A 10229-nucleotide genomic window follows, 5' to 3' on the forward strand; every position below is an offset into this window, starting at 1 on the left:
TTCTCAATTTTATTTATTTCTTCTCTGATCTTTATTATGTCCCTCCTTCTGCTGACCTTAGGCCTCATCTGTTCTTCTTTTTCCAATTTCGATAATTGTGACATTAGACCATTCATTTGGGATTGCTCTTCCTTTTTTAAATATGCTTGGATTGCTATATACTTTCCTCTTAAGACTGCTTTTGCTGTGTCCCACAGAAGTTGGGGCTTAGTGTTGTTGTTGTCATTTGTTTCCATATATTGCTGGATCTCCATTTTGATTTGGTCATTGATCCATTGATTATTTAGGAGCGTGTTGTTAAGCCTCCATGTGTTCGTGAGCCTCTTTGCTTTCTTTGTACAGTTTATTTCTAGTTTAATGCCTTTGTGGTCTGAAAAGTTGGTTGGTAGGATTTCAATCTTTTGGAATTTTCTGAGGCTCTTTTTGTGGCCTAGTATGTGGTCTATTCTGGAGAATGTTCCATGTGCACTTGAGAAGAATGTATATCCCGCTGCTTTTGGATGTAGAGTTCTATAGATGTCTATTAGGTCCATCTGCTCTACTGTGTTGTTCAGTGCTTCCGTGTCCTTACTTATTTTCTGCCCAGTGGATCTATCCTTTGGGGTGAGTGGTGTGTTGAAGTCTCCTAGAATGAATGCATTGCAGTCTATATCCCCCTTTAGTTCTGTTAGTATTTGTTTCACATATGCTGGTGCTCCTGTGTTGGGTGCATATATATTTAGAATGGTTATATCCTCTTGTTTGACTGAGCCCTTTATCATTATGTAGTGTCCTTCTTTATCTCTTGTTACTTTCTTTGTTTTGAAGTCTATTTTGTCTGATATTAGTACTGCAACCCCTGCTTTCTTCTCACTGTTGTTTGCTTGAAATATGTTTTTCCATCCCTTGACTTTTAGTCTGTACATGTCTTTGGGTTTGAGGTGAGTTTCTTGTAAGCAGCATATAGATGGGTCTTGCTTTTTTATCCATTCTGTTACTCTGTGTCTTTTGATTGGTGCATTCAACCCATTAACATTTAGGGTGACTATTGAAAGATATGTACTTATTGCCATTGCAGGCTTTAAATTCGTGGTTACCAAAGGTTCAAGGTTAGCCTCTTTAGTATCTTACTGCCTAACTTAGCTCGCTTATTGAGCTGTTATATACACTGTCTGGAGATTCTTTTCTTCTCTCCCTTCTTGTTCCTCCTCCTCGATTCTTCATATCTTGGGTGTTTTGTGCTGTGCTCTTTCTAGGAGTGCTCCCATCTAGAGCAGTCCCTGTAAGATGTTCTGTAGAGGTGGTTTGTGGAAAGCAAATTCCCTCAGCTTTTGTTTGTCTGGGAATTGTTTAATCCCACCGTCATATTTGAATGATAGTCGTGCTGGATACAGTATCCTTGGTTCAAGGCCCTTCTGTTTCATTGTATTAAATATATCATGCCATTCTCTTCTGGCCTGTAGGGTTTCTGTTGAGAAATCTGACGTTAGCCTGATGGGTTTCCCTTTATAGGTGACCTTTTTCTCTCTAGCTGCCTTTAACACTCTTTCCTTGTCCTTGATCTTTGCCATTTTAATTATTATGTGTCTTGGTGTTGCCCTTCTTGGATCCTTTCTGTTGGGGGTTCTGTGTATTTCCGTGGTCTGTTTGATTACTTCCTCCCCCAGTGTGGGGAAGTTTTCAGCAATTATTTCTTCTAAGATACTTTCCATCTCTTTGCCTCTCTCTTCTTCTTCTGGGACCCCTATAATACGGATATTGCTCCTTTTAGATTGGTCACACAGTTCTCTTAATATTGTTTCATTCCTGGAGATCCTTTTGTCTCTCTCTATGTCAGCTTCCATGCGTTCCTGTTCTCTGATTTCAATTCCATCAATGGCCTCTTGCATTCTATCCATTCTGCTTATAAACCCTTCCAGAGTTTGTTTCATTTCTGCGATCTCCTTTCTGGCATCTGTGATCTCTTTCCGGACTTCATCCCATTTTTCTTGCGTATTTCTCTGAATCTCTGTCAGCATGTTTATGATTCTTATTTTGAATTCTTTGTCAGGAAGACTGGTTAGGTCTGTCTCCTTCTCTGGTGTTGTCTCTGTGATCTTTGTCTGCCTGTAGCTTTGCCTTTTCATGGTGATAGGAATAGTCTGCAGAACTGGGACGAGTGACGGCTGGAAGGACTTCCTTTCTTGTTGGTTTGTGGCCCTCCTCTCCTGGGAGAACAGCGGCCTCTAGTGGCTTGTGCTGCGCAGCTGCGCGCAGACAGGGTTTCTGCTTCCTGCCCGGCTGCTATGGAGTTAATCTCCGCTGTTGCTGTGGGCGTGGCCTGGCTCGGGCAGCTACTCCAAAATGGTGGAGTTGCGTTGGAGCAGGAGCTGCTGGGAGGCTATTTATCTCCGTAAGGTGCCTCCCTGCTCCCTGCAGCCCAGGGGTTAGGGTGCCCAGAGATCCCGGATTCCCTACCTCTGGATTAAGTGGCCCGCCCTGCCCCTTTAAGACTTCCAAAAAGCACCCGCCAAAACAAAACAACGACCACAAAAAAAAACAAGAAAAAAAATTTTTTTAATTAAAAAAAAAAAAAGGTGGTCGTTCGTTTTTCTTTATTCTCCGGTGCCAGCCTCAGGCCTCTGCTCACCGGTCTTTCTGCCCTGTTTCCCTAATATTGGGGTCCCTGTCCCTTTAAGACTTCCAAAAAGCGCTCGCCAAAACAAAGCAGCAAAAAAGCAAAAAAAAAAAAAAATGGTCGCGCGCTTTTCTTATGTCCTCTGTCGCCCAGCCTCCAGTGCCTGCTCACTGTTCTTGCTGCCCTGTTTTCCCAGTATCGAGGGCCCTGCACTCTGGCCCGGATGGCTGGGGCTGGGTGCTCGGCAGCCCTGGGCTCCGTCTCCCTCCCGCTCTGCCTGCTCTTCTCCCGCCGGGAGCTGGGGGGAGGGGCGCTCGGCTCCCGCGGGGCCGGGGCTTGTATCTTACCCCGTTCGCGAGGCGCTGGGTTCTCTCAGGTGTGGATGTGGTCTGGATATTGTCCTGTGTCCTCTGGTCTTTATTCTAGGAAGGGTTGTCTTTGTTATATTTTCATAGATATATGTTGTTTTGGGAGGAGATTTCCGCTGCTCTACTCACGCCGCCATCTTCCGCCCCACCCCACATACGTGCCTTTTTAAAAAGACAAAATTAACATGTTCATTGACATGACCCAAAGATAGGAACTTTCCATGGAATATAAGCAAAAGTATATAAACTGAAGATTATGCCTAATAATTAGGCATTAGGTTTTCAATATCCTTAGTTAGAAAGTATGTAGATATTAAATGAATATTCATTATATAATTCAACTTAATAGTCTATGGACTTATGTTAACTAAGGTGTGAGGAATTATATTCAAGCTGGCATAATAAAAAAAATTACTGTTGAAATAAAGTTGTCAGAATAATGAATTGCTTTTGTTGAATATAAATTTCTATTTTTCATTATCTCAAATATTGTATAGGAATAATGTTAGCTTTTTGACCAGTATACCTGAGTAAATTTAAGAAAAGCCAACCCAAGTGGAATAAAATGTATGCTTATATTAGCCTACCACTGATAAATCAGAGTACAAGTTCTTTGTATTAAACCAAAGTTATCATACCAGTCTGATTTACCAAAATTTTACCTAAATTACACAACCTTAAATTTTCAAAATGTTTCTGAGTTTCTGTAAGAATAACTTTTTAGATATAGAGCATTTCAAGTATCAAAACTCTAATTTAATGATCATCTATGGAAGTACATATTTCTGATAATATTCCTTTTTCTTAAAAAAAAAAAGAAAAAAAAGGCAGTTCCTGTGTGGTGATCTCCAATAGGTTCTTCACAATGGTATAAAGGGCATATCAAAGTGTGGGCAGGGGGTTTGTTTGTGTTTATATAGAGGATCGAAGCCTAATTTGGCTACCCAGAAAAGGAATTAAGATACAATATGAAGAAGAACTTCCAACATCAACATTCTCTGGAAGAGTCATTCCAGAAGATGATCATAAAAAACTTCAACAAAGATCCTGGTGCTGTTGCAGTTGTAGCTGTATTCATCCCACCGGTTCCTGGACTTGCCATAGGAATGAAGAAGGAGATATCTAAGCTGGCCTGTGCATACAGTAAAACAACAAATTTGACTGGATCTATACTGTTGGAACTCAACCAAGAATTAGGAGAAGTGCAAGTTGCAGCACTCCAAAATCTTGCGACTATAGACTGTCTACTGTTAAAAGAACATATGGGATGTGAACAGTTCCCAGGAATGTGTTGTTTTAATTTGTCTGATTTTTCTCAAAATATTCAAATTCGGTTAGACAATATCCATCATATCATTGATAAGTTTTCACAAATGCCTAGGGTGGCTAACTGGTTTTCTTGGTTTCACTGGAGATGGCTGGTAATTGTAGGTCTGCTTTGGTTATGTAACTGTATTTCTATTATGTTAATGTGTGCACGCAATTTAATTAGTAATTTAAAACCTATACATGCTTATGTTACACTACAAGAAGATATGTCAAAGAAATAATCAATCTTCCCATGTTTTCTTCCATCTGCTACTTCTATAGCTTCTCTTCTTCCTTCATAATTATAACCCCTAAGTAGAATTCATGCCTCATATCGAAATTACCGAGTATCATAATTCTTCCAAGTGGTAAAGATACCTCAAGACAAATGCAGGGCATGGAAGCCACAGGGCATAAATCTGCAAAGAAGTAAAAAGCTACCCTTTTCAAACAATATTGCTTCTCTCTCACTTGTCAACTTTACATTTCCCTGTATGGCCCCAGAAGATGACTGGTCAGCCAGAGACGGTAAGATTCCTCAAGAGAGGAACAACCTAAGACAGGCACAGTCGCAGGGGGGCCATCAGGTGAGAAATTGGGGATCAACAGAGGTGAGACTTAGAACCTCACCCCCCTGTTTTGAGAGAAATCTTCTGCATCCGTGGATGTTTTGTTGCCCTTGTCTAGCTTGTATTAATACTTAGTCTATAGGCACACACCTGATCATCTACATTTGCCCTCTTACAGCACTAAACTATGTTTCCTACCTTTATCTTGCATCTACCTACCACTTCAGCATTTTATTAAAAAAATAATAATAATAATAATAAGGGAGAAATGTGGGATTCACATATAAATCAAGTATAAAAATCAAATAATCATAATTGACCTGATTGTTTATAGTTCATGATGTGTGATCAAAACCGAAAGTTTCTGTGATGACTGCCCTTGCACTGTTCACCATGTAAGAACTTATTCACTATGTAAGAACTTGTTCACCATGTAAAAACTTGTTTGTTATGCTTCAGAAGATTGGAGACTGTTGAGAATTAGGCATGGGGTTGATTAATGATTGTGCATTGAGTCCCCTATACAGAATTTTATTGTTGTTAGCAACCATATGATCAATAAATATGAGAGATGCCCTCTCAAAAAAAAAAAAAACTCTAATTTACCCATTTTCATGAAATTTTAAACATTAACCACAGGTCAAAGTACATACACAAAAATTTATCAGTCCATATATAATAAAGTTGCTCTCTTTCTTGGTGGGCACAAGATTCTTAATTTGAGCTCAAAATAGACAAGTAAACAAAGAAAATAAAATACTAACAAGTCAGATTTTCTGTTCTCTCTCATATAAGAACAAATAAATCTCTATCATCTATTAGTCCATTTACAGAGATCACAAAGGTTCAGCAATAAAACCAAATTCCTAATCATTACTATCATCAATAGAGAATAATTTATTGATTGTAAACGTTCTAAAAACAAAAACAATACACAAAATATAGTAAAATGAAAAAAATGTAAACAAACAGAGAATCAGCAAAGTGAAAGTTTCATGACTACTGCAAATTTACCTCCTGGAGCCAAGAAAAGAAATGCCTGCGTTTAAGTCACATCCCTGAGGAACCACTTCCCTCCAGCAGTGCAGGTTACGTTGCCATCAGGTGAATCCACTGGGCATCACAGTGAAACTTCAAAAATGTTTACAGATAAATTTTTCTAAAAAAGATAAAATCGTGACTCTTACACATGTATGAAATGAATGTGCCAAAGACTTTATTTAATTTATTAAATATAGAGGAAAACAGAAAAAATATTACAAGCCGTTCAAATGAGAATTCAAAAAACAGAATATATATAGGGAATAAGAAAAGTTGTAATTAATTTACAAACAGATACAAAGCAGGTCCCAATACAGGGCAATAATTAATTGTATTCCCCTAGGTACCATTAATTTGTATCTTTGTAGACAATAATATTTTGTTATCAATTTTCTACAACTTCAAAAGTTATGAAATAGCACAAAAATAATGAAAGGCAGAAAAATGTTGGAGGAGTGGACCACTCAGGACACCCACATTTTTTATTTTACTCATTTCAAAGTCTTTACAATTATACTGACTCTATTTAATAAAAGATGGGTTCAATATATGCTTTCTCACTTGCACAAGAAATCAAGTACTATGGGGAAAAGACAATACCAAAGCTGCTTTCTAGCCCCAGATATAAATTTCTTATATCTTCCTACAAGAAAAGAAGAGAGAGCAAGTAACATCATTCTTTTGTACATTAAATATGGAAAAAGCCCAATGACTAATATTTTTCAATTGCAGATATTACCCAACTCTTATAGTATCTTTCTCTTCTCTAATCAATATCACACTGGTACACCTGAATATCTGACCCGCTAGGAGCTCCCTCAAAACCTATAAGTATGATAGACTATCATGAATAAAGGTAAAAGGAACAATTCTTTTTTTCCACAGATTGTAATGTGAAGGGGTGAAAAAAAGCAGATCAAATAGTTCTTTAAGTGATGAGAAGCTTTTCATGAAACCTACAGGTACTTCCACTAGTTTGAATCAATTCCAAACTTGAGACATTTTTATTTGACAAAATAGAGATCAAGATAGGATTCTTTTTGATTTACTTACCTGCGATCACATGTTTGCAGAGCTCTTCACTGAGAATTCTGCAGAGAAAGTGACCCATGGGGATCAGCAGTCTAGACAAGAATGAGCCTAGGACATTCTTTAATACTTTGATCCTAGATATTTTCAGTAATGTCACAACCCAGGGCCCCAAAGCTCCTGATTTGAATGATCATCTCTCCTAAGAAAAAGAATCTGGGGAAACATGTGAAAATGTCTCCATGGACACATCCCTTTTAGTTCTGTTTGCTATAATACTGAAGCAAGAAGAAAATTCATTTAATGCCAATCATTTGCATGGACTGGACTGATTAACAATAACGATTTGTGTATTTTAGGCTCAACCAGGTGACAACTCTACCAGAACTCCTATCCAGACAGAACTCTACATACAAGCTGTCATTTTTGATCACGTTTCCAGAAGAAAGACTTAACTAGCCAACATGGTAGATGGTTCCCTGATGGTTTCTTAAATTGAAATGAATCCTGTAACCAGACTAAATTAGAATAATAACTGAGGACTCTAGCTGGAAGGCAGATTAGAATAATAAAAGTTGGTAAATTAGGAAGAAAACTGTAATATTGACTGTCTTTTTGCAGTACAGATAGCCTCTTAATCTGATTTGAGGTTTTTCTAATTTTCCCCCCCTAGTCCCTGAAGCTAACTGAAGCAATTCATGAGAGAAAATTTTGTGCTCCTTCAGATATATAGTAATTAGTCCCTTATTTTGTAACTCAGATTTTCCAAAACAAAAATGGGTCACTTTCTGTTGCCAAATATAGCAAATGAAACCTTATGCCATGTCTTAGTGCTATCTCCTACGATTTTGAATACTAAGAGATCTCAAGTTGAAGAATAGGCATAAGGAAATATAAACACAAGGTATTCATTCAGTAGCTTTAAAAGAGTAAAACCATCTGAAAATCCCATGAGATGATGCATAAAATGAATACAGTATTTGATATATCTTTGAGTCTAGAAAATTTGAACCTCATGACAGTGAAGCTGAAAAAATGAAATCTAAAGGAAATCAGAAAATTTTAGAGCAAAAGAGAAAAAGAACACGTTGCTACTGTGCCCTTGCAGGTAGCTTTTGTGCAGAAAAAAATATTATTCAGGGACCACTTGTGATTTAAAATTAATATTTGGGCATCCATTTTCTCCTCTCCACTCCCTTCTCTTCCCTTTCTATAATTCAGGATAAGGCAATTAGATGAGGCCAAGCAAGGTGGAAATCTGCTCCATGTATGGGGTGGGAGAGTCCTGAGCAAGGTGTCAGAGCTCCTATGGAGTGAAAAGGGTGTATGCATGGGGAAGTGATGGCCTGACATGAGGTGAGTAGTAGAATGAGTACTACTCACACCCAATCAGAGTAGAATGGTGTTAAGTTAGAATTGGATGTGTTGCTGTGATCTCATTGTTTTCAATATACAACTGATAGAGAATATATGTTAATGCAGGCATGCATATCTATTCCTTCCCTCTGTGCCCGGGGAGGGCTTCAGAGCAACAACACCCAATGTCAGTGAGTACACTGGCACCCAGATCTTAGATGCTCAATGCCATTTTCTACCAAAAAAGCCAGGATCGTTGGGAAAATGACTGATTTTTAGGGCTGAGGCAAGGAAAATACAAGAGGCTAGAACATCTTTTTGTGCCAGAAAGGAAAGAAGTTCTTGGAAAAAGAAGGGAATTTATCAAAAGGACACAGAATCCACATTGAAAAGGTTCCCACTGGCCAAATCAGGGAGAGTTTGCACATCAAAATAATTAAATGATAAGAGCAGGCATAAAACAGGAAACCACGAGTCCATTCTGATCTACATAAATGAATAAAATGGAAACTTTGAAGAGGAAAAGGATATTTATGTAGTATTTCCCACAAAATAATTATTAATTATAGAGGGAACAATGGAAAAGGCTGGAAGACACCACTTTCAGTAAGTGATTGAAGAAAATACAATAATAATGAGGCAAACTGAATCTGCTCCCCACCAAATAAGAAGCAACAGAGGAACTTAACATCCCTTTTATAATAATCCTGCCCAAACTGCATATCATGGTTGTAATCACAAGAAAACTCAGACCCAAATACAGGAACATTGTACAAAACAACTGGCCTGAGATCTTCAAAAGTGTCAAGGTCATGAAAACAGAAGGCTGAGAATCTGTCCCAGACTGAGGGGGACAAGAGAGATGTGGTAATCAGATGCAATACATGATTTTTGATTTGTATCCTTATCCTATAAAGGGAATTTGGGAACAATTGATGAAAGTTGAATGGTTTCTGAAGATTAGATGGTAGTAATGTAAAAATGTTTATGACCTGATTTTGATGATTATGTTGTGATTCTATTAGGAAAATCTCCTGGATTGTAGGAAATTACACTAAAGCATTTGGGAGCAAGGGGCATCATGTCAGCAAATTACTTATAAATATTTCAGGGGGAAAAGGTCTTTGTGCTGTACTTGGAATTTTTCTGTAAGTCTGAGATTGCTTTGAAATAAATATCTGATTTACTATATTTATAAGTTCAAAAATTCTAGTTACTTATACTTTAAGTATATATAGAAAGTTTATTGTTCTTTCTACATATGCATAAGTATATGTAGAAAGTTATAGATTTGATGAAATTTTAATCATTTTTATGAGTTCTTCTATAGTTTAATTAAATTCCTTTAAGCATTTAAAATTTTATTTGTGAACTTCATTACATTCAATTTTCTAATTTCAAATTTTCAACTAACAAGGTTTATGTACATTTAAATAACTCTTCTAAGTTTAATAAATTAATCTTATGCTCTCTTAAAAGTTTCAATATAGTCTACCAGTTCCAATTTAAAATCATGTCTGAATTAATTATTAAAATGTTACATTTTAAATTGGAATAGTAAGGCTTACTTATTTAGAACTGTATCCTCTAATATGACAGTTTTTCTTAGATGTTAAAACTTTTAAATATCTTGAATTATAAGTTTTTAAGGTATTTAAAATACTTAATACATTTACAGATCATTCCTACACTTAATCTCAAGGTTGAAGCCACTAAAAGAATCAAGTATATCATAACAAGTAAATTTTATGTTGGTTTCTGAACTGAATTTACTGAGAATAAATACTGAATGGAAACTTGAATTAGGCTATAGGATTCATTTGCTAGAGCCACCATAACAGAATACCACAAACTGGGTGGTTTAAACAATAGAAATTTATTTTCTGACAGTTCTGGAGACAGATCTGGAGTTCAAGATCAAGGTGTCAGCAAGTTTGGTTCCTTCTGAGACCTCTCTCCTGT

The 10229-nt window shown here is 37.1% G+C and overlaps 1 protein-coding gene across 2 annotated transcripts in view; it reads left to right on the top strand.

Annotated features, from left to right (window-relative positions):
* Positions 1-9436, top strand: part of CFAP299 (cilia and flagella associated protein 299) — a 601382-nt gene extending 591946 nt beyond the window's left edge. Inside the window, exon 5 of one of the 2 annotated variants that reach the window (XM_036906433.2) lies at positions 7271-9436. In XM_036906433.2, coding sequence (XP_036762328.2) covers positions 7271-7370 — 100 coding nt within the window. In that variant the 3' untranslated portion in view covers positions 7371-9436. The remainder of the gene's footprint in view (positions 1-7270) is intronic. The other variant, XM_036906432.2, reaches the window with a different exon arrangement.
* The last annotated feature ends 793 nt before the right edge of the window (positions 9437-10229 follow it).

This window comes from Manis pentadactyla, chromosome 5 (assembly GCF_030020395.1).
Source record: "Manis pentadactyla isolate mManPen7 chromosome 5, mManPen7.hap1, whole genome shotgun sequence".
NCBI lineage: Eukaryota > Metazoa > Chordata > Mammalia > Pholidota > Manidae > Manis > Manis pentadactyla.